The following is a 25,311-nucleotide window of genomic DNA, read 5'->3' on the forward strand; positions in this document are numbered from 1 at the left end:
GATCTTAAGATGTTTTAAAATTAAAACTTTAAAAATTTTAAGAAACATTTAGAAATGGTTATTAAGAAAATAGAAGTCTAAAGAGAAGCTTTGTATTTTATATGTAGTGTTATGATAAAAGTGTGCTCTTGCTCCAGGAAAGCGATTATAAATTCATCATGATAAAATGAAGTCAGAATGTTTGTCTGTGCTACCTGAATAACTTCAAGAATTTAATCACGTTTATTTAGCTCGGTAAGAAATTGTCTAGCCACACATGTGCAGCCAATTTTAAAAATCATTTCCAAGTAACATTATCTTGCAGTAGTGTGCTTTATGTTAAGAAAAAGAAAAATGGCCCACCTAGACCTTATTCACCAGGAAGGATTTCTTCTTTGATTTCTAATAAAGTCCAACAGTGCTGGAAATGTTTCACTACAAATAAATGTAAATCCACAACTATATGATCATATAAACAAATCTATATAAATGCGCATCACTGTACAAATAGAACTGGATGTAGAGAACAAATACATCCTGTTTATGAAACCTTTGTTTCAGGGCTGCATCAGTATCTTTCCAATTACTTTGGTAACTTAAATATGATTAAAAATGTTTTAAGTTAATTTAAAGATTCCTAAATAATACAGATCCAAGAACTATTCAGCTAGAGAGCCTTTAATTTTATAATCTTAAAAGAGTAAAAAAAAAAGCCTTACATTTTAACCTTTGTGAACTTTGTGTTTTATCTTTGAATTCCCTTCTAGAATGTGAATTTGAAAGACAATCACTTTGGAAGTAATTTGTAATTGACAAAACTGATTAGTTTTTGTAGATGAGATTACTTAGGATAGAAAAAGACAGACTGCATCTATCACCATCCAAATGGGTTTGGATAAACTAAGAGACAATTCCAATTAAATTCTTGTTTGAGTCTCTTTCTCCCTATCTCTGCTCTGTGGCATATAGTACTTGAAAGAAATGGTCAAACTCCCATTTTTTTCTCATTGGCATAATGGATTTTCTATTTCTCATCTGTCATAGTTTAGAATGAGTCACTAATTAATTAAACTTTAGTCACTTTCCCTAATTAATTTTGTTGCTTTAGAAATATTATCAAATTTTATTTCTAAATCATGAATGACTAAACATGACAAAGTTAAAGAGATTCATGCCACCCAAATAGTAATTGAATCACCTAAGTTTTTTAATACTAGGATTCTACTTTTTGTGTTTGAGCAATATGAACTGTAGTACTCATAGTTGGGAGAACCATACCTTTCAGGATGTAGACTCCTGACGTTGAAATCAGAGATTACTTTGCCTGATAATGGTCAACCGAAGTGTTAGATTGCAGAGAAATGTTGTCTAGCCCGTCATTTGTCAATCAGTGAGCAAGTACTTCACCCATAAAAAATGTCAGTGTGAAAAAGGTATCCAAATGCGTTTGTGTTCTAAAATGGTGCTCCTCGTTCATCCAAATTTTATTACTGATTTTTATGTTTATTTTGGCATCTTCATTCCAGAGATAATCATCTGTATTTACCATTTTTAGATACTTTAGGACCAGAAGCAGAGCTTTCTGGTAGCAGAAAGCCTTCAAGTTTTTTAGTCATCTGTTACTAACTTTTGGGAAGTTATCAATGGGGAAAACACCAAGAGACTGTTCACATTTTTGTGTGTCAGTGGAATTTGTATTGGATATTGTGAAGAATAAATGAGCAATGGCTTGGGAGCAGGAGAATAGATAATACATTTCTAATAAAAATTTGACTTTCCTGTTTAAAGGATGTTTAATAAGGGTCCCTACATTATTTGATTAGCTGAGGCAAAGGCATAAATGAATGCTAACTGGAGATGAAAAACAAAAAAAAGTGTTGTATGGCATCAAATTATGTAACTATGTATTCCTAGCAGAGATGTGGCAAAAGCGTGTTTCTCTGCAAATATACATCAAAATGACCAAAGGTATGAGAAAGTCACCAGAAAGCTAGACATTTTATTTTTATTTTTTTATTTTTTTATTATTATTATACTTTAAGTTTTAGGGTACATGTGCACAATGTGCAGGTTTGTTACATATGTATCCATGTGCTATGTTGGTGTGCTGCACCCATTAACTTGTCATTTAGCATTAGGTATATCTCCTAATGCTGTCCCTCCCCGCTCCCCCCACCCCACAACAGTCCCTGGAGTGTGATGTTCCCCTTCCTGTGTCCAAGTGTTCTCATTGTTCAATTCCCACCTATGAGTGAGAACATGCGGTGTTTGGTTTTTTGTCCTTGTGATAGTTTACTGAGAATGATGGTTTCCAGTTTCATCCATGTCCCTACAAAGGACATGAACTCATCATTTTTTATGGCTGCATAGTATTCCATGGTGTATATGTGCCACATTTTCTTAATCCAGTCTATCATTGTTGGACATTTGGGCTGGTTCCAAGTCTTTGCTATTGTGAATAGTGCCGCAATAAACATACGTGTGCATGTGTCTTTATAGCAGCATGATTTATAGTCCTTTGGGTATATACCCAGTAATGGGATGGCTGGGTCAAATGGTATTTCTAGTTCTAGAACCCTGAGGAATCGCCACACTGACTTCCACAATGGTTGAACTAGTTTACAGTCCCACCAACAGTGTAAAAGTGTTCCTATTTCTCCACATCCTCTCCAGCACCTGTTGTTTCCTGACTTTTTAATGATGGCCATTCTAACTGGTGTGAGATGGTATCTCATTGTGGTTTTGATTTGCATTTCTCTGATGGCCAGTGATGATGAGCATTTTTTCATGTGTTTTTTGGCTGCACAAATGTCTTCTTTTGAGAAGTGTCTGTTCATGTCCTTCACCCACTTTTTGATGGGGTTGTTTGTTTTTTTCTTGTAAATTTGTTTGAGTTCATTGTAGATTCTGGATATTAGGCCTTTGTCAGATGAGTAGGTTGCAAAAATTTTCTCCCATTTTGTAGGTTGCCTGTTCACTCTGATGGTAGTTTCTTTTGCTGTGCAGAAGCTCTTTAGTTTAATTAGATCCCATTTGTCAATTTTGGCTTTTGTTGCCATTGCTTTTGATGTTTTAGACATGAAGTCCTTGCCCATGCCTATGTCCTGAATGGTATTGCCTAGGTTTTCCTCTAAGGTTTTTATGGTTTTAGGTCTAACATGTAAGTCTTTAATCCATCTTGAATTAATTTTTGTATAAGGTGTAAGGAAGGGATCCAGTTTCAGGTTTCTACATATGGCTAGCCAGTTTTCCCAGCACCATTTATTAAATAGGGTATCCTTTCCCCATTGCTTGTTTTTGTCAGGTTTGTCAAAGATCAGATAGTTGTAGATATGTGGCATTATTTCTGAGGGCTCTGTTCTGTTCCATTGATCTATGTCTCTGTTGTGGTACGAGTACCATGCTGTTTTGGTTACTGTAGTCTTGTAGTATAGTTTGAAGTCAGGTATCATGATGCCTCCAGCTTTGTTCTTTTGGCTTAGGATTGACTTGGCGATGCGGGCTCTTTTTTGGTTGCATATGAACTTTAAAGTAGTTTTTTCCAATTCTGTGAAGAAAGTCATTGGTAGCTTGATGGAGATGGCATTGAATCTATAAATTACCTTGGGCAGTATGACCATTTTCACGATATTGATTCTTCCAACCCATGAGCATGGAATGTTCTTCCATTTGTTTGTATCCTCTTTTATTTCATTGAGCAGTGGTTTGTAGTTCTCCTTGAAGAGGTCCTTCATGTCCCTTGTAAGTTGGATTCCTCAGTATTTTATTCTCTTTGAAGCAATTGTGAACAGGAGTTCACTCATGATTTGGCTCTCTGTGTGTGATTGGTGTACAAGAATGCTTGTGATTTTTGTACATTGATTTTGTATCCTGAGACTTTGCTGAAGTTGCTGGAATACAGTCTACCATCAGAGAATACTACAAACACCTCTACGCAAATAAACTAGAAAATATAGAAGAAATGGATAAATTCCTCGACAAACACACCCTCCCAAGACTAAACCAGGAAGAAGTTGAATCTCTGAATAGACCAATAACAGGCTCTGAAATTGTGGCAATAATCAATACCTTACCAACCAAAAAGAGTCCAGGACCTGACGGATTTACAGCCAAATTCTACCAGAGGTACAAGGAGGAACTGGTACCATTCCTTCTGAAACTATTCCAATCGATAGAAAAAGAGGGAATCCTCCCTAACACATTTTATGAGGCCAGCATCGTCCTGATACCAAAGCCTGGCAGAGACACAACCAAAAAAGAGAATTTCACACCAATATCCTTGATGAATATTGATGCAAAAATCCTCAATAAAATACTGGCAAACCGAATTCAGCAGCACATCAAAAAGCTTATCCACCATGATCAAGTGGGCTTCATCCCTGGGATGCAAGGCTGGGTCAACATACACAAATCAATAAATGTAATCCAGCATATAAACAGAACCAAAGACAAAAACCACATGATTATCTCAATAGATGCAGAAAAGGCCTTGGACAAAATTCAACAACCCTTCATGCTAAAAACTCTCAATAAATTAGTTATTGATGGGACGTATCTCAAAATAATAAGAGCTAACTATGAGAAACCCACAGCCAAAATCATACTGAATGGGCAAAAACTGGAAGCATTCCCTTTGAAAAGTGGCACAAGACAGGGATGCCCTCTCTCACCACTCCTATTCAACATAGTGTTGGAAGTTCTGGCCAGGGCAATCAGGCAGGAGAAGGAAATAAAGGGTATTCAATTAGGAAAAGAGGAAGTCAAACTGTCCCCATTTGCAGATGACATGATTGTATATCTAGAAAACCCCGGCCGGGCGCGGTGGCTCACGCTTGTAATCCCAGCACTTTGGGAGGCCGAGGCGGGCGGATCACAAGGTCAGGAGATCGAGACCACCGTGAAACCCCGTCTCTACTAAAAAATACAAAAAATTAGCCGGGCGTGGTGGCGGGCGCCTGTAGTCCCAGCTACTCGGAGAGGCTGAGGCAGGAGAATGGCGTGAACCCGGGAGACGGAGCTTGCAGTGAGCCGAGATTGCGCCACTGCACTCCAGCCTGGGCGAAAGAGCAAGACTCCGTCTCAAAAAAAAAAAAAAAAAAAAAAAAAGAAAACCCCATTGTCTCAACCCAAAATCTCCTCAAGCTGAAAGCTAGACATTTTAGAAACCCAAGTGTAGTCTGTAATCCCTAAGGCCTGTCATTCTGTGCAGTGGTCACTATTGTTTTCTCCTGCTGCTCCAGAGATTTCCATCTAAAGCTGAAGTGTGTCAAACCCTTATCATTTGTCTGTATAAGACCTGCCAAAGGAACGTAATTGATCTCAATGGTTTGTATTCCAGCATGATTTAGACATAATTGGAATGTCAAGTGAGAATAAGGGAGACATATCAAGCATGCTGCCTTCATGTATCCATTATAGTTTTTGTAAATTTCATCTTATCTTGTCTCTTTTCTAAAATTTTCTATGAGAAATCATGTCAAAACTTGATTCTTTTTTATAACTTTCTCAGAAGGGAAACCTTGGAAACATCTTGTACAGACAAAGAACACTGGTGGTTTTATCTATTAAAAGGGTCATTTTTATAAACTGTTTTCCAAGTTGACATTTATTGAGTGCCTATTATACGCATGGGCCTGTTGGAAGATGAATAAGGCACGGCCCTAGCTGTCAAGGACTTTATAATGAGGACTAAAACATAGACACAAGTGCAGATAACTAGAAGGTCATGTGTGCTTTGATAAAGGCACAAAGGGTCACAAGAGCACAGAGGGTAAAATAAACGTGTGGTGCATTCTTCATGAGAATGCTGTCAATGGAACAGTGTATGTTAATATCCACAAAATGGCAATAGAATGATTCTATTTTTCCTTTTCCTCTTTTCCATCAAAAACTAGATCTAAGTGGAGGGTCAGCCTGGATGACTGAGAAGAACTAATATTTGACCCTCCCTTATATAACTCAACTGAGAGAAAGAATTAATCTGAATAACATTGAAGAAAATTGGTAAAAGGGACAAATTCATTGAGACAGTGTGGCAGTGTTTTGTGTGTGTGTGTGTGTGTGTGTGTGTTAAATTTATATACACTAATAAAATTAATTTAATTTAATAAATTTAATCCAATAAGATTACTTTATATATACATAAGTATATATATTAATCCCTAATCCCTATAATTATCTGTGTGTGTATATATATATATATATATGCTTAAAATTTAAGTGAAGACTTAAAGGTAGAACTGATAGTATAACTTTTCAAATCAATCAATCACTAGGTATTTTTTGAATGCTTGTTTTAGGTACTATGGGTGCTATGAAAAGTAGTATAACTTTCCTCAAGAATTGTACACATAATCTTATTTGAACTAATATACTAACAAATAATTTTTCAATTAGATGTTATTATTGAATTCTGGGAAGGCAGAAGGAAGCATAGGTTGGAGTAAATGGAGAAAGTGTCATGGAGACAATACCACGGCAGTTTTTGCCTCTGTAGTATATATAAAGACGTAGACATATTGCCACCTGTGTTATTGTATCCAAGCTCTATAAGGCTAGAGTAGCTCCATGTATTTAAGAAAGTGTGAAATAAAATAAATACATTTGTCTTAGAGTTCCCTATTTGATCTCTCATGTTGTATCAACATGGGAAGAATGAAGCATTGACTTTAAAAAAATTATCCAGAGTTTCTTCTTCAGGGAAGAAAGCACCACGGAGGTGAAAAGTTTCATTGATCTAAATTGGCTCATCGGCTCCCTACAAAGACTAAATTTGCTTTATAATTGCTCAGCTCCACACTCTTTTCTAGAGAATGTGGAGTTGAGCAAAACTCTTTAGGAAAGAGTGTCCTTGAACATAAAGAGCAAACATCAGAGAAAACATAGTTGCATAATCTTTTATGATAGAGAAATCCCTTTTAAAGAACCATCATCTACCACTTTCAGAAAGCGCATCAATGCCAAGTGATGATTTCAAAGCTCTCTATTGATTACATTCCTCTTAGATTTCCTTAGCTAACTCTTGGCTACTTGTTTAACAACAACAACAACAACAACAACAAAAATCCAAATGAACGTGTGGTTATCAAACTTCAGCATGTCTGAGAATCACCTAGAGAGCTTTAGGAGATCCAGCTCCCCCTAAATATCCTGACTTTTGATGCACGTGGGGTGGGGCCCAAGAAACTGTATATGAATCCCAAACCCCAGGTAATTCCATTGAGAGTGGTCTATGGCCCACACTTCTCTGATGTTTTCAAAAATACTTTCCTTGGTTTCTGGGCCTCACCTGCATTCTCCTCACAAGTCACTGCGTTGTTACCACAAGCCCTCTGTACCCTCTGCCAAATTTTGTCTTTGAAACCCAGTTGACTTGAAAAACATATTTACCATCAATCACCACATTTCTCTCTTTCCCACAGCTGTACTTGGTTCCAAACATTTATCAGACTTGAACATTCTTCCCTGAAAAGCAAGCTGTGCCATAAAAATACTCATTTTGACAGGACTGACAGATTTATTGCTTAGTATTTTTATTTACATGGAGTTTTTAAGGGCATTCAGTTTGCTTATTTCCTTGTTTCTTTTGCAAATCATTTTTTGACTAGCTCAAAATATATAACCAATCTAAAAAGAGAAAGAAAAAAGGAAGAGGAAAGCAAAGGTATTTAGAAGTGAAATGGTGCTAGTTGATGGCGAATGATTGTTCTCTCAGCTGAGAGGCAGGGTTCCAGGGGCCAGCAATGGAAGCTCAGCATCTGCAGTGTCCTACCCCAGCTTCCTTCGACTTTACAGTTGGAATGAACAACCTTTAAAGAGTCCTAACCTCCCACTTGCCTTGATTGATTTTTACTTTTTTAAAGTCCTTGAATTCTTTCTCAAGTGAAACCTCAGGTAGAGGTGCAGTATGTAATACAGACAAGGTGCAGGTTTACTCTGTCAAAGCTGGGATAGGAGGCCTAGACCATGGTTCTCAAATTTTATTCTGCATCAGAATCACCCAGAGGGCTTGTGAAAACAAATGGCTATACAGGAGGAACGAGTTCAGGTGATGTATCGTACATCATGGGGGCTATAGTCAATAACAATATATTGTATACTTGAAAATTGGTGAGAGTAGATTTCAAGTTTTCTCACCATAATAAAATGAAAGCATGTGAGTTAATGCATATGTTAATTAGCTTGATCTAGCCATTCCACAGTGTATACACATATCAAAACATACCATAAATACCATAAACACATACAATTTTTGTCAATTAGATATGCATTTTTTAAAATAAGAGGAAAAAGCTACAAAAAAAAATCTCACAGTTGCTGGCTCCACCCCCAGATTTTCTAATTCAATAAATCTGCTTGAGGTCAGGTAATTTGCATTTCAAAGGAATACTTAGGCGGTGCTATGCTTTTGGTCCAGAGACGATACTTTCAGAACTATTTTCCTAGAGCCTCCTTCTTTCTGCGTGGCTCTCACCTACAAAGGCAGCTCTGAGGCAGCTGTGGAGCTCCTCCTCAAAATTCCAGGGGCTTCTTTGTGAAACTCCATTGAAGACCCCTGACCTACAGGTCAAGATCACATTCCTTTGCTTGGACTCAAGATCCACTGTATCCTGGCCCCAGCTTTTCTCTAGAGCCAGCTCTCACTCAACAAACCTTCCATTCATCCTACAACCCAATGGAGCTGTCCTCCCCACTGTTCTCCAAGCACTTCCTGCTGTCACAAGGCTTCTCTGCCTTACCATGAGGTGTACAAATGCATTTCTTTACCCATTTAATTTCTAGTAAATTTTCTCTGAAGTTTCACAACCTAGCCTCTCTCACAAAAAGATGCAGTAAGGGCTTTAAAATCCACAAATTTATCTGAGTGAGGTGCAAATAATAAAATGTACTGGTGTTTCATTCCTTTCCTTTAGAGGAAATGGATTCTGAATCAACCTGGCTGACATTAGGATCTACAGCTGCTAAGGATATAGTGGATTAACGCCTTACCTAGTGGTATTATTAATAATAAATAATGTTTGGGATGTTTTTAATGGATTTTCCCCAGATTCCTCCTGCAATTCTCAGATGTTGATCACGGACCACAGGATTTATGAAAACTATATAGAGCAGTGAACACATGCTATAAAAGCTTCTTCAGTCAGAGAAACACTAAAAATGCATTAAAGTAGGATTTCCATGTTAAAAAGCTTCTTCAGTCAGAGAAACACTAAAAATGCATTAAAGTAGGATTTCAATGTTAACTCAAGTCTGCATTACTGTTGTCTAGAAAAGTCTCCATTCAGTTTCAATAACATCTTTTTGCACTATCCTAATTGTTGGACAACTCTCTTAGAGTCGATGTACATATTTATTATGTTTTCTTGGGATATTCCATGCAAAGCAAATGTCCATTCATGAGCATAAACCTCCAAAAGTCTTGAGTAAGCAGTAAATAATCCATTCCTCTAAATCCATAGAACCATGATTCAGTGTCTTGGAGACACACTTAAAATTTGGAGTTGTTTAAGCCTTTCATCTCCTTGGTTTTTGCCATTTGATAGTAAATTTGAGATTTTATTATCTCTAATGCATTGATGACAAATACAGTTGACCCTTGAATGACATGAGGTTAGAGTTGCCAACCCCCCATGTGGTCAAAAATCCATGTATAACTTTTGACTTCCCAAAAACTTTACTACTAATAGTTCATCAGTGGCCAAAAGCCTTACTAGTAACATATCAACATATATTTTGTATGTTACATGTATAATATATTTTTACAATAAAGTAAGCTAGAGAAAAGAAAATATTCAGAAAACCATAAGGAAGAGAAAATATATTTACTATTCGTTAAGTGGAAGAGATCATCATAAAGTTCTTCATCATTGTTGTTTTCATATTGAATAGGCTGAAGAGGAGGAGGAAGAAGAGGAGGGGTTGGTCTTGCTATCTCAGGGGTGGCAGAGGAAGAAAAAAAATTAGAGTGGAAGTGAACCCACACAGTTCAAACCCCTGTTGTTCAAGGGTAAACTGTAGTTTAAATCTGAGTGTCAACTCCAATAAATTGGTAGAGACTTCCTGGAATGATGTATTAACATGATTCCTAAGATTGCATCTCAGTGCAGAATAAAGCATACTGTGATAGATTAACAATGTCTGCTGAGGCAAAGATAGGAATTTGGAGTCAACATGCCATGAATTTGTTATTTCATGAACTGAAATAAAGCCAAAATCTTATAGATACCCCCGTAGCTATAAGACTACCAGGCAATCATCACGTAGTGCATTGAATCATGAAACCAACAGGAAAAATAAGACATCCGGCTATCCGGAAGATAGAACAAAGGAAATGGTCCATTTTTTCATCAACTCCGTAAGGCACAACAGTGTTTAAGTTATCTATCATGTGAGCCTTTCCACACAGACATAATACACAGGAGATGAAGAACGAGAAACGCTTTAGTGTAGGATACTGCTTGGATCTGGACTGAGAGACAAGCTAACTGAGCAATTGCCTATGAAAAATGCATGAGAAATTTTTTTGAAAAACTAGAAATCTATAAACATGTAACAAAAATAGAGACACTTATATTTGTCCCAGTGTTTCATAGAGAAGAATAAAAGGAATATTTTGATAAATTACCTTGAAAAAGAATTTAAACTTATCCCTCCCCTTTTCCCACACCTCTGACCCTCTCCCCAGCAGCATGCTCAAAAATTTGAAATTAATATTTTTTAGAGCTTCTACATGCATCAGCCTGATCAAGGCACTTTATTTCATAAACTTCATGAGGTGGCTATAATTATTATCCCTATTTTATAAATGAGGAAATTGAGGACAGAAAGGTTAGGTAATTTGCTAAATAGCTCAAAGCTAGAGAGTAGTCAGCCCAGACTGACTGGAGCTGGAGCTTAGGCCCTTAGCAGCTATACCATGTTGTCCTCTAAGAAGGTGGGACCCAGTAACTGCAAGAGCTTTATTTTGCTTGCCCCAGAGCTGAGCTTTCCGGACAGCAGAGGAAGTGGCACCCCGATTCCATCTTCTCTCCCTTCTCTCATATGCTGGGTAACTTCTCCTGTGAGTAAGTGTTGCACCAACGTGTAAGACCAGTCAGTTGCAGGACGCCAGTGTTGTAATCTGCCTGGAGACCCCAAAAATTCAGTCCAGCTCTGATTCTGTCTTTTATGTGGGTCCTAAAACAATAAAAAAATTTGACTTTTCCTCTTGCCTGGGCTATGGCAATACTCGCTGGTGGGATTGCACTTGGAATGAACTCAGAGGGTGTGATTTCCTTCCAATGTTGGCAGCAGAGAATCCACCTGACATGTGGCAGTCCCTGTATGCTTTGGCAGCACTTCACTTCTACTATTGTGCACATTCATAACCAAAGGCAAAGGAAAGAAGAGACACGACAGAGACACAGCCAACGTTGTTCAGGATTTTTCATCTAAATGTCCCGCTTGTCCCTGCCTGAGATGGAGAGTTTGGCAGCCCTGCCTGTCTCCAGAGCAGCACTGCCCAACAGAATTCTCTGATGATATGGCTGGGTGTGGTGGCTCACGCTTGTAATCCCAGCACTTCGGGATGCCAAGGCAGGTGGATCCCTTGAGCTCAGGAGTTGGAGACCAGCCTGGGCAACATGGCGAAACCCTGTCTCTACAAAAAATATGAAAAATTAGCCAGGTGTGGTAGCATCTCAGGAGGCCAAGTCCCAGTTACTTGGGAGGCTGAGGTGGGAGGATCACTTGAGCCCAGGAGGCTGATGCTGCAGTGAGCTGTGATTGTACCACTGTACTCCAGCCTGTGCAACAGAGCAAGGTCCTGCTTCAAAAAAAAAAAAATACTCTCTGTGATGACAGAAATCTTCCATATCTGTGATGTCCAACCAGAGACTCCCTGAGTGCTTGACCTGTGGCTAATGTGACAAAGGAAATGAATTTTAAATTTCATTTCATTGTATTATAATTAAATTTAAATAGCCACATATGAGTAACAGCTACCATATTGGATAACATAGCTCTAGCATTTCTGCAGTTGGTTTCTACCAAACTGAGAAGCCTTGAATGTCTGATAGATCTCAAATATTATTTGACATTTTCCCTATTTTTAATTACATTCTTTCCTCCAGTCAGCATTATGTATTTAGTCATTCAATAGATATTTTTTGAACACCTACTATGTTCCAGGCACTATTCTAGGCACTGGCAAAAATACACTAGTAAACCAAATAGACAAAAAATCCCTGCCCTTGTGGAGCTTTTATTTTAGCAGAGTTAGATAGACAAAAGTAATAAACATAATCCATAAACGCATTATGTAATATGTTAGAAGATATATGCTATGGGGTAAGAAAGCAGAGTAAAGGAGATCAAGATAAAGGGTGGCAGAAAAGCCTCTGTCTTCTGCACCTTGATTAGCACTGAGGGAAGGGGAGAAGAGAGTATATAAGTAATAGAATGCACAGTCCATGTATCCAAGGAGTTTACAGTCTGGTGAGGATTTTCTTAATCTGTCTGATGAAATTCCATGTGTAAAATGCACAGCACAAAGCTTGTCTTATAGAAGGGACTAAGTACCTCTCTTACCACTGTCACCCCCACCACACCACCCCCCTTCAGTTTCCTTTTTGATGTGCATCTGTGCCTTCTGTTTTACCATAGCTGGCTCAGGAGTGCAAGGTGAGAACAAGGAAAGAAGAGGGGAGGGAAGGAGAGAAGGAAAAGGGAAGGAAAGCAGGAAGGAAGTAAGCAAGGGAAGGAAGAGAAGGAAAGAAGGAAGGAAAAGAATGAAGAGAAAGAATGAAGAAAAAATAACAAACGTAAGAAAGGATCACTTTATGAGCACAGTACATAAACTTTGTTGGCAAACAGACTGTACCATCATCCTGCCTGATTATGGGCAGCTTCTCTAATATCCTTCTAACTACCTCATATCGCTGGATGCAAACCTCAGGAAAAGCCTAGGTGAAGAACTTTTCTAGAATAGACCCTAAAGTAAAATCAGCAACTATTTCTCACAGGCCTTAGCTGATAGAAGCCATTTGTTTCTGGATTTGATTCTCATAAAAGGTTGGGAAAAGTAATCTCCTAACCAGCCCATTCTCTCTATTGGTCATGTCTCTGTGTGCCATTCAACCTTCTATAACTTTCTATCCAACCGGTGTTTTCTGAAAAACATCATCATCAATCAGTTACAGTTAACTCTTACTATAAGAGTTACTCTTAGGGCTTCTAATTGTTGAATAAAATGTTTATTTGCCATTTAAGTAATTAAAAAGAAACATTGGACATCTGATTAAGTGGTGATGAACTCAGAAAGTAGTGGATCCTTGTAATCACATTACTGAGTCTTCACACACATGAGATGCAGCATCTTAAGCATAAAATAGAGGAAATCTCCACTTACAGCCAATCATTTAAACAAGTCACTAACTTTATATTAATACACTAAGTTGAACCTACATATTTAGGTTTGAATAAGTCATTATGAGAGATTTTTCCCTCCTGATTCTCTTGGCTTCTAAATCCAGCTCTGATGCTTACCAGCTATATCATCTTAAGCAAATCAGTTCACCTTCACAGACCTTGGATCCTTCATCCATAGAATGGTTGCTCTAAAACTGTATCATTCTTTTATCCTAAATATCAAATCTCTCAGTAGAATTTGCTGATTTGTGCCTTCTCTAGAACATACAGACTTCAAAAATATTAAAGTAGGAGGTTGCAGCCAAGTATGAATTCTTATCCTAACACCCGTTTGGCTTCAGGATGGCATAAAATTATCTGAGGAGTAATGGTTTCAGGGCATCTTAGCAACACTAGTTTGCATAACTTTTGATGAATATGATCCAAGAGCTAATGAGCTCTCCGCACTGATACCCCAGCTAAGTGGCTTTGAAATGTGGCCTTTCGCATCCTATTCACAGACCTAGTGCATCCGAATTTCACAGAAATACTGAAATCTATCTCCCACATAGGGATGGCCACCTCCAGCTAATATGCATGCCGGTTACCCTGCTTCAGCTCTGAGTTAGGCATCATTGGGATTTCCTGTAGGTGCAAAAGCCCCTAATGTTCTTAATAATAACAACTGCCAATTATTTAACACCTATGTGCCAGGAACAGTGCCAGGTGCTTTCCATACATGATCTCCTTTTTTTCCCAAATACATCGACCTAAAAAGACGTATACTACCCTTGTTTAACAGATGAGGAGACGATGGCTTAAAGAGATCAAATAACCTGTCTCAGGTCCCTCACTGGAAAATAAAGGAGCTGTATTACAGCCAAAGGCACCATGCCGTAGCATCTTAATTATGTCATTCCATCTCCTATAGCAGATTGCGAAACTGGCCTCACCACTTCAACGTATGATGTGGAACTAGTTGAAAAAATGTAGATGTATGTTATGTTGATTTTTATGTGATATAATTGCTTTGTGTTGTCAAAACCACCAACATCTAAGTGAGGGAAATTACCTTGATATTATTGAAACTCTTAACGTCTTCAAACAGCTATTGAGAACTTCTATGGGCAAGATGTTGCCCTAAGCATTATGGGGGAGATGAAGTGAATAAGAATCTGTGTGTTCCTGACAAGAGCTGCAAAGCAATTCAAAGGAGGGATGAGGTAGTATCCAGAAATAGAACCAAATATGTGTTTTTGAGTTGGGCAGCCAGTTCACTTCTTGAATTCCTGGTCTCAAGCAATCCTGCCACCTCAGCCTCCCAAAGTGCTGGGATTATAGGTGTGAGCCACCACTGGTCCAATCATTTCTAAACACTCTTTGAGTTTAAACAACAACAGAAAGATAGAGACCAAGAATATTTCTTAGAGATAAATCTGATTAAAAGGAAAAGGATCAAGAAAACCAAATTGCTGGATGGTAAAACCTTATGCCATATCTCCCATTCTCCCAAATGGGCTTGAAGTACATCCCAGCATGAGGACAAAGAGGCATGGGGAAGACCACCTGGTCACCCACCTAAAGCAGGCAGCTACTCAGTCACTCGGTCAATCCACAAAGATTCTTCTATAGCTAACATTGAACCAAGCACTCTTCTAGAACTTAAGGTACATGCAGAATAAAGAAACAATCTGTGCTTCAAAAAGTTCATCATCTACTAGAGTAACACAAACAAATAATTTCCATGCAATATAATAATCATAGAAATATGTATCAAGTGGCTTGAGAGCACCAAGGGAGCAGTAATCAGAGACTTTCACATAGGAGATGAGGGTGATTTTTTTTTTACATTTTCTTAAATTTTATTTTTAATTGACAAATAACATATTATGGGATACATTGTGATGTCCTGATATATGTTTACATTGTGGGATGATTAAATCAAGTGAATTAACATGTCTTCACTAAAGCTTAATAGTCTTACAACTGAATCTTAATCATCTGTACTCCAAAGCTCAGAATCATGCAATATACCCTTGTAACAAACCTCCATGTGTACCCCCGATTCTAGAATAAAAGTCAAAAAAAGAAAAAGGAGGTGAAGTTTGAGCTGAGTTTTAAATGATGAGTTTTGAGTGATGAGATCAGGACTACAGAATAGTCCAAGTAGCAGATATAGCAAGCTGAAGATATAGAGGCATGCAAGAGTCTGGTGGGCTTGGGAGATTCAGTATTCATGGGATATGTGTGACAGAGTGGCAGGAGATGAGTCTAGCTGTGGAGCAAGACCATAGACAAACCTTAAATGCTGTATGCAAGTAGAGATGTTATCTTGCTGGTGATGGAAAGCTATTGCAGGGGTTTAAGAAGGGTGCAATAGAATCATGTCTGCTTTGTAGAACCATTTAATTAACACTGTGGGGAATGGACAGGAGGAGGATAGAGAAGAAACCAATTAGCAGTCTGTTGGTACCATCTGAATAAGATATGATGAGGACACAAACCAAAGTAGGTAGAGAATGAGGAAAACTGGAAAAATATTTTAGGAAGTCAAATTTTGTTCTTTCCATGCATGATCTCTTTTTCCCAAATACATGGACCTAAAAAGACATATACTACCCTTATTTAACAGATAAGAAGATGAAGCCTTAAAGAGATCAAATAACCCGTCTCAGGTCCCTCACTAGTAAATAAAGCAATTCAAAGGAGGAATAAAGTAGTATTCAGAAACCGAATCAAATATATGTTTTTGAGTTGGGTGGCCAATTCACTTCTTGAACTCCTGTCCTCAAGCAATCCTGCTGCCTCAGGCTCCCAAAGCACTGGGATTACAGATGTGAGCCACCACACCTGGCCCAATCATTTCCAAACATTCTTTGAGTTTTGAAAAGAAAAGATGGTTTCTAGCAGAAATTGGCAACATCAACAGGTGCTGCTGTTGCTTTATCTCTCCAAACAGACCCCAAAGTGAAATTAAGACATCAAGAAAAAAAAAAACCTGTTTTTGGTGGTGACTTAAACTGGGCCTTAAGGGCTGACCCAAGCATACACACATATTACTGAAGATGTCCCTTATATGCAGCATTTAACAGGCACAAAATGTGATGATAGTATCCATGGAAAAAAAGTCTCTGGCCAGGCACCAAGGCCTAAAAGAAATACCTGGTACACACTAAATGCCAAATAAATGTAAATAGGCAGCTGGATCAAGAGGAGAAACTATTTGTAGGTTCTATGCACAAATCAGTAATAATATTTTAGAAATATTTATGAATAGTTGGAGTATAACTTTGAGGGAAATGGTGGTTCTCATTATAATGATCTGTTAGAAGAGGCAATTCAAAGTAAGGCAATTGAGGCTGTTTATCACCAAAATATGGAAAAGATCACTGTTTATGCCTCATCTGAACAGAATCACTTGATATCATTGCTTGTCTCCAAGATGATCACCATTAATATATTCCTTCAGTGTATATTCATGCTCTCATCAAGAGGTGAAGTCTATTCCTTCCATCTTCTTGATTCTGGGCTACTTTTAGTGACTTGCTACAATAATCCAGTACAAGAAAATGACATTCTAGGACTTCTGAGGCTAAGTCCCAACAAGCCTTGTAGTTTCTGCCCGAGTCTCTTTGAATGCTCTCTCAGAACCCTCATTTTAGGAGAAGCCAGCTTCCATGTAAGAAGTCCATCTACCCTGCAACCAGCAGGGAAAGAGCAATGCAAGCCAACCCTCAGCTCTTTTAGCCAGACCAGGCCAGGTACCAGACTTGGAAGTAAGGAAGCCATCTTGGATATTCTAGCCTCAACAGATGCCACATGGAACAGAACTGAGGCCCCAGACATATGGCCACAGTTGAGCTATTGTAGTCTTCATCAGCCATTCCAGCTATTCCAGTTGAGGCCCTAGATATGCTGGAGAAAAATGAGCCATTCCCATTGTGCCTGCCTAAATTCTTGACCCACAAAATTATCAACACAACAAATAAGTGCTGTTTTACATGAATAAATTTTGGAGGGTAATACCCATCAATTACAGAATACATGGCGTACAACTTTTTCAGTTCCTTGAGGCTAGAACTGAATATTATTTATATCTCTATATCCAACTTAGTGCCTGGCACACAGAAGGCATGAATATTGTTTGTTGAATGAATGAATGAGCAAGCAGATGTCTGCATGGAGTGTTTGCAAGACTCCACTATAATTAAGCCTCCTAAATCTGCTAATATCTCCATTTCCCAAACATAGGAAAGAACTGGTGGTCTCTGACCTCTCTAAAGTGGGAAAGTTATTTCTCCAGCCTTACACCACTGGACTCACCAGATGAGCAGAGCACTGTTAACGCCAGGAGAGGACTCTGCATTGTACATAGAGGCCCTGGCCCACTAGTTGTGCTACTTCATGAGAAGGAATACATCAGTGATTCTTTCCTAAAAAGCATCGTAGGACTCTGAATAATGCGTATGCTTGTGCAGGACTTGTTATGTGTCAGGCACTTTTCTAAGCCTTTTACAAAGCTTAACTCATTTAATATTCACAGGCCTATGAGATAAGTACTATTATAGTTCGCATTTTACATATATGAAAAATAGAGCATCAATACTAACTTACAAAAGATCACACAGCCAACAGGTAACAGCTTAAATCCAGACAGCCTGGCCCTGGTGGCCATAATGCTATTGTTATCAATGCTTCCTGCCTCTCTGGGAAGAATCATGGTGTTACTTGTCATGTTACCAGAGTCATGACATTTGGGGAGGAAGTGGCAACTTTTACAAAAAAAGCAGGAGAAAAATATGCCATTCTCTGTGACCTCAGGCAAGACATGCAACTTTATGTGCCCTTAATATAACATTTAGTAATTTGCTTTGGCTTCTAGCAAATGATAAAATTTCATTTTTCTTTAGAGAATTAGATATTCTGTGGGTGATTGTGTCTTTTAAGTGCCAAATTGTGGTGTTATTAACACGTTTTTTTATATAGCTAAAATTTTCTCATATTGTGTCTGGATAAACTAATAGAAAACATCTATGGGGGTCACAGGAAGGGCTCTTCCTCGAAAGTCATTAACCTAAGGTTAGCTCTTAGAGTCCCATTGAATTCTAAATACATTTCCTAATTTTTAAATCTAGGAACAAAACTCTAATATTGCAGGTAATTTGCAGGTAATTAAATTCATTCTGAGAAATGTATTTGTATGTGTGGGTTGTATTGAGGGCATTTGAACAGAATACTAATAGCAAACTGTGGGGCGTTTTGTTGGTTACCCTGAGCACTGGCTGAACATTGGCCTATTTTAAATTACTCTGTGACTCATCTACAAAGCTCCAGATCATAAGTATAGCATTTAAATGGAGACACAAATGCCATAGTATAGAGATCTGCCTCACTTCAATGACTACACCTCCTATCACAAAATCCTCTAATTTGAGATGTACCAAAAATAACATGGGTAGATACAAAGCCACAAATTAACAGTTTCCATAAATAAGATGACTTTGTCAAGACTCAATTCTAAAACAAAAATTTCACATAATGCTACAACCATATTTTGATGTCAAGAAATTTCCAATCAATATTCTAGCACCATAAAAAGAAATCTAAAATAGGCTCATCTCTAATTTTTCTGATGATTAAGTATTACAGTAAAAAATTTTAAATCACTCCAATGTTGCACAGAAGAAGATGGGAAGAACTACAAAATGATAATTTTAAGAAAGCAGGGCCTGGCGCGGTGGCTCACGCTTGTAATCCCAGCACTTTGGGAGGCCGAGGCAGGCGGATCACGAGGTCAGGAGATCAAGACCACAGTGAAACCCTGTCTCCACTAGAAATACAAAAAATTAGCCGGGCGTGGTGGCGGGTGCCTGTAGTCCCAGCTACTCGGAGAGGCTGAGGCAGGAGAATGGTGTGAACCTGGGAGGCGGAGCTTGCAGTGAGCCGAGACTGCGCCACTGCACTCCAGCCTGGGCGACAGAGCGAGACTCCATCTCAAAAAAAAAAAAAAAAAAAAAAAAAAAAAAAAAAAAAAAAAAAAAAAAAGACAGCCTTCCATATATCCTAAGGAATATGGTTACAAAATAAGAAAGGATCTTCAGAGAAGATAGAGTAAGCCTTTGTACCCAAACAGAAGAAATCTAGTTCAGCAGAGCAAATACTTATCAAAAATTAGAAGTAAATATACTTGTTTTTTGTTTTTGTTTTTTGAGATGGAGTCTTGCTTTGCTGCCCAGGCTGGAGTGCAGTGATGTGTGATCTCGATTCACTGCAACTTCTGCCTCCTAGGCTCAAGCAATCCCCACACCTCAGCCTCCGAGTAGCTGGGATTACAGGCACGTGCCACCATGCCTGGCAAAGTTTTGAATTTTTAGTAGAGGTGGGGTTTCAACATGTTGGCCAGGCTGGCTTTGAACTCCTGACCTCAAGTGATCCACCCGCCTCAGGCTTCCAAAGTGCTGGGATTACAGGCGTGAGCCACCAAGCCCGGCCCGCAAATATACCCTTCAAACTACTTGATGCACTTTGCGATTATCTTCATTTAGTGTTCTCCCTTGTCATCCCTGATACAGATGATTAGGAAACTATGAAAGACTTAGAATACAATCAGGAACAGCAACACCATGGGGCAAGGCTGAAGTCAATAGGCTCAACGCAAACAGTGAGATCATCAAGCATATGACTTAGCACAAATCATTTAACCTCCTTAGGGCATAGTTTTCTCTTCTGCAAAATGAAATTAATCCCACTTGCCTCATAGATTGTTATGAGATTGTCTCTGAAGTCCATTGTGTGTGTTAAACCATGACGTGCTACAGACATATCAAATGTTTTGTGGAATCTTATTTAAAACAATGTTATTAAACTCTTTTTGCCAAAGGCATGAGACCTAATATCTTTTCTTTGTTAAAAGGGGAGATCTACAAGTGTTGGGGAGCTGTTAAAGGCAGGAAAGCACTAAAAATGAGATTTTCTTCTTGTTGCAATCAGAAGGATGCAAAAAGAACTGAATCAGAAAGGGCAGTTATTTAATATTTAATTGCTTTAACTTTATGCTTTGAATGGATCAAATCACCTTTGTTCCACCTGTAATAGGTATCCCAGACTTTGGAAAACACCTTAGAGAATCCTTCCACTTCTAGAATTCTATGGTTCTTGTCACTAAATGATCTAGCCAGACCCACAACTTCAACAACTGGGAAATTGGGCTCAAAGGATAAGATTCTTACTGTCTTTCAGCTCTCCTAACCACTGAAACCCATAATCAGCTAAATTGCACATCATTCCTCAATTTTTAGAAAGTGACAGATTGGATACAAGTGTCAGACAGATCCCTCATGCAGATAATGACCTTGGGGAGCCGGGATTTCATTACAGATGGTTGATAATAGAAAACAAATTTTGAGTTGTTATCAAAATTAAACACCTGCAGATGAACGATTACATCTATCAAGTGGCTACTCAGGAGAATCCTTTCTGTTGTTAATCATGTACAACATCAATGGATGCTTGATACTGAAGAGCTCTCTAGACTCATCCACTTGGGTTACCTGTCAGGAAGACACATGCCTAGGTCTGAGTGTGCATGTCTTTACTTTTCAGGAAAATTAATTGGCGACACAAATGTGATCATACCACCCTTCTGCTTAAATCTTTCAATGGCTTTTCATTGTCTGGGGGATAAAACCTAAAATCTCTATAACATCACCTTCAAAGTCCCCATTGATCTTGTTCCTGCTCATTCCCTCTGCAGCCCTATTTTGTTCCATTCTTTAATTTGCTCTCTCAGCTCCAGCCATACTGACCTTTTATTTTTTCCAAACTGGGCCTGTTCGTGCCATTTTGTCTGCTGTTAATTCTCTTACCCAACCCTACCAACCCCAACTATGCCGATGCTCATTCATTCATGTCTCAGATAAAACAGCACTTCCTCAGAAGAGTCTTCCCTGAACCCCTTAGATTAGATTAGATTCATTTGCCACAAGCTTCTCTACTTCTTTTCCACTGACAATCATGGTTGAATTGCTGATTCACATCTTTCTACTCCACTGGCGCATAAGCTCGTTGAAGGCTGGGAGTGCATATATAGCTCCTCTGTTCCTGGCACATCCTAGTGTGTGGCACTAAGTAGACATTCACTATGCATTTGTTGAATGACTAAACAAATGAATGAATGAATGAATAAATGATTTCAATCTGGTCCACAGCTAAGACCACAGAGTCATTCAGAATAATTAAGATAATCTTAAGAGAGGATCTGGCATTATTTTTTTCAACCACCCTCTTTTTCTAAATATAAATTTTTTTTAGACAGGTTCTGGCCATGTCACCCAGGCTGGAGTGCAGTGGTGTGATCTCGGCTCACTGCCTCCCTGGCTCAAGTGGTCCTCCCACCTCAGCATCTCAAGTAGCTGGGACTACAGGCATGCACCACCATGCCCAGCTAACTTTTTTAATTTTTTGTACAGACAAAGTCTCACTGTATTGCCCAGGCTGATCTCAAACTCCTGGGCTCAAGCGATCCACCTGCCTCAGCCTCCCAAAGTCCTAGGATTACAGGTGGGAGCCACATCACCCAGCCTAAATGTGTATATTCTTGATATAGAATATACACTTTGTAGGAGTGGGGGAACGGGTGACCCAGTCCTTCATCCAGCTGAGTGACCTTCCAGGATCATTGGTATAGTTCTGTCATGAGGAATGCCACCCTCCTCAAAGCAGGGCCATTATAATATCCAACCTAGTGAGTTCAGCTGAACCTCACATAAACTGGAGCACAGCAGGTCACTGATAGGAAGACATCTTCTGGCTCCCCATCTTGCCTTCTTTTAAGCAATAACGTTTTTCTTGCTTTCATGTTGAAGGAAACTCCACAACTGCCTGCTCAAATAGCCACAGTGATGAAGAGAGGCAGTGGTGTGATCCACTTGGTGTAAACAGAGGCAACATGGTGTGGTAGAAAGAGCCCTGGACAGATATTCAGAAGAACTAGGTTCTGATTCTGATAACTCTGTCACTTATTTGTTGCATGAACTTAAACATTTTAAACATTAGGCTCTTTCTGGCTAAAATGTCCTGCCTGTGAAATAGAACAAATCCCTTGTCTATAGGGTTGCTGTAATCAGCAACTGAGATAATTTATTTCACTATTTTATTTAGGAGTTTCTGATACTTTAATTATGAAAGCAATTTGTAATCTGTAAAATGCTAGGTAAATTATGGTAATTTTGCCACTGGTCCTTGAGAGCGGTTTTGTCTTCCTGAATTTAAATAATATCTGTTATTAATAAAGTGAGTTTTCCGTTCCTGCCATTTAATGGCTAGTAGAGAAAGCCCTGTTCTCACCAGGGTAATGGGAAAGAAGTTAAAAATTAGTTGTGATTGATTCATATTCAAGACATAATTGAGCATTCATTAGATATGATGCCTCTTTCCTGTTTTCATTTATTCTTCTGTAGCATAAAAATATCTTTTAATCAGGTAGCCAATACTATACTGTCTTACTGTTCACTGTAACAGAGCAAAAGCTTGACATAAATCATGAATACCTAAATCATAGGCCAGACAGGCTGCCACCTACATGAAATGATTTTTGGGAAAACATAACTCCTATTTCTGCTTATGGATGTTCAACAACTTATTAATGAAATACTGTCTTTATTTCCACAATTAGAGATGATGCTGCAATTTAAATCTCCTGCAGTACTGTTAGGAGATTTATATGGTACTGTTGAGAACAGTACTATAGCAAATTCTTACCAAGAAGATGCAGATGATTAATTGAAGGTATTTTTTGATAAGCAAACTTGAGGAAAAGGGCATTAGACACATGCCATATGAAAAACAGAAAAATAAAATTAAAATATCTAAATCAATCTTTCTACTTTGTTGGGTTCTGAGAGAGTAAAACTGATTTATTTTTAAATGCCTTGCTTTTTAAATTATCACAGGCGGGATACCTTTTGTGACAAAAATATAGAAGCAACTCCTATCTAAAGTAAACCCTCATTATTCCCTCTTGAGCTCTGTATTTCTCAGAAATATGTGCTGAATAGGAGTTGGTTGACCTGCTTTTGACATTGTTTTTATTTGCAGACTGATAAATGAATCTTTGAGGGACCAGCTGTTGGTGACTATACAGAAGACCTTCACATACACTCGAACCCAAGCTCAGCATCTGTTCATCATCCTCATGGAGTGCATGAAGAAGAAGGAATTGGTAGGTAATTCCTTATGGGTGGCCAGCTGTCTCCACATTTTCAGTCATTTTCTTGAATCACACAACATTTTCTCAAATCATGCAACATTCTCTCTTTCTGGCGGAGCTTACAGCTCTCCTCAGGCTCCACTGGCTCCAGTAGCTTCCTCTCCTAAGTAACTAAGACACTGCTTTTACTGCCTTCGAGTTAATAAGGTGTGTGCAGCAGAGTTTTAGCATCATTTCCTTTTGGAGCTCATCCAAATGCTCTGACTGCCTCAACAAAATGAGTTGAAGTGACAAAATTGGTCCCCTCCTGGAAAACGCTTCAGCTTGATCTTCTTAGGTTTCAGATTTCATTTTGCTTGTAAATCATGAACCACTGATGTGCTTCGTGTCAAATAGCTTTAATGACAAAGGGTCCGGGCTGTTACACTGATCTGTACAGGTAGAAAATGGAGAAACGTACTCAAGAAATCCTGGAGGAATCTATAGCTACTGAAGTGTTTCTAAAATCAGAGCAAAATGTCTTACAAATGTAGTATGATCAGAGCTCCTGTTAGGGTGAACAAAATCATGTGATTTTGTTCTCTGCTTACTCAAACATTTAACAAGAACTTGCTATCTGCCAGGCAGGGAGCATGATCTTTATGCATATAAACTCATGTGACCTTTGCAACTGTCCTGATGAGAAAGATACAATTATTACCCTCATCTTACAGATGAGGAAACTCGGCTTATTTGATTAGTAAATGAGGAGCTAAGACTCAAAACCAGTGATGTTTAACCTCTGTATGGAGTATTTTTATTCAGAAAGTGTCACATTGAAGCCAAGGCAGTGGATCACCCACTCTGAGTAGATGCCCCCAGCCCTCAGCCAGAAAGACTATTGTCAAAGGTCAGTTAAACCCAGCTGCTGAGAGAGATAGCAAAATGTTTAGGGAAAAAAAAAAAAGAATTGATTAGAGTGGGCAAGACCCATCTCCAGAAAGCATCCACACATCCTTTGTGAGAAACCTTTCAGCAGCTTCCAGGTTTGGGATGAGATGAGTGAAGATGAGAAGAATAGGACAATACCTAGGTACACAGTCTGGCTGCCCCATATATAGAAGCCAGTGAGCGGGTGGGGCACACAGTCATGGCTGCTGTCATTCCAGGAGAACTCTACTACGCACGAAGGTACCACCCACATGTGACATCCTCCCATCTCGGATGTGGTTAGCTCACGGTGTTGCAGCTCGCATACTTCCCCTGTCCAGGGAGGCACTGAAGCCCTGAGCTTCTACATGCCACAGTAGGGATTATCTTCTGAGTACTGATGCTTTTCCAATGCTGAGGCCAATTCTAATTGAGAAACCTTACCAGGACTATACATTTCAGCAGTCCTGCAAATTCCCTAGAAAGGCAGCTAGGAGCAAAATTCTAGGAACCAGTGGGAAGTCATACAACCAAATGAGGCTGAATGAACTTTTCTAGGTATTTTGTGGGACTGTTATTACAGAATTCTGCCTAAATTTCATGTTGTTTAATCATGGTTTCTGCTGAAAAAGTCAACTGCATTTTAATGCAAGTTATTTGTTATAAGAAATGTGAGGTATTCCTAGCTCCAGGCTCAGAAAATGAGTTCTTTTTTAAAAAGTTTATTTTTTTAAATTATACTTTAAGTTCTGGGATACTTGTGCAGAACGTGCAGGTTTGTTAAGTAGGTATGCATGTGACATGGTGGTTTGCTGCACCAATCAACCCAT

The 25,311-nt window shown here is 38.7% G+C and overlaps 1 protein-coding gene across 23 annotated transcripts in view; it reads left to right on the forward strand.

Moving 5' to 3' along the window:
* The window catches only part of TRPM3 (transient receptor potential cation channel subfamily M member 3), a 943,194-nt gene that overhangs the window by 705,301 nt on the left and 212,582 nt on the right, over nucleotides 1–25,311 (forward strand). For all 23 annotated transcript variants that reach the window (XM_055272296.2, XM_055272299.2, XM_063636996.1 and 20 more), the window contains one exon: nucleotides 23,461–23,584. In XM_055272296.2, the coding sequence (XP_055128271.1) occupies nucleotides 23,461–23,584 (124 nt within the window). The remainder of the gene's footprint in view (nucleotides 1–23,460; nucleotides 23,585–25,311) is intronic.

The sequence above is a fragment of the Symphalangus syndactylus genome, chromosome 3, assembly GCF_028878055.3.
Source record: "Symphalangus syndactylus isolate Jambi chromosome 3, NHGRI_mSymSyn1-v2.1_pri, whole genome shotgun sequence".
Lineage (NCBI taxonomy): Eukaryota > Metazoa > Chordata > Mammalia > Primates > Hylobatidae > Symphalangus > Symphalangus syndactylus.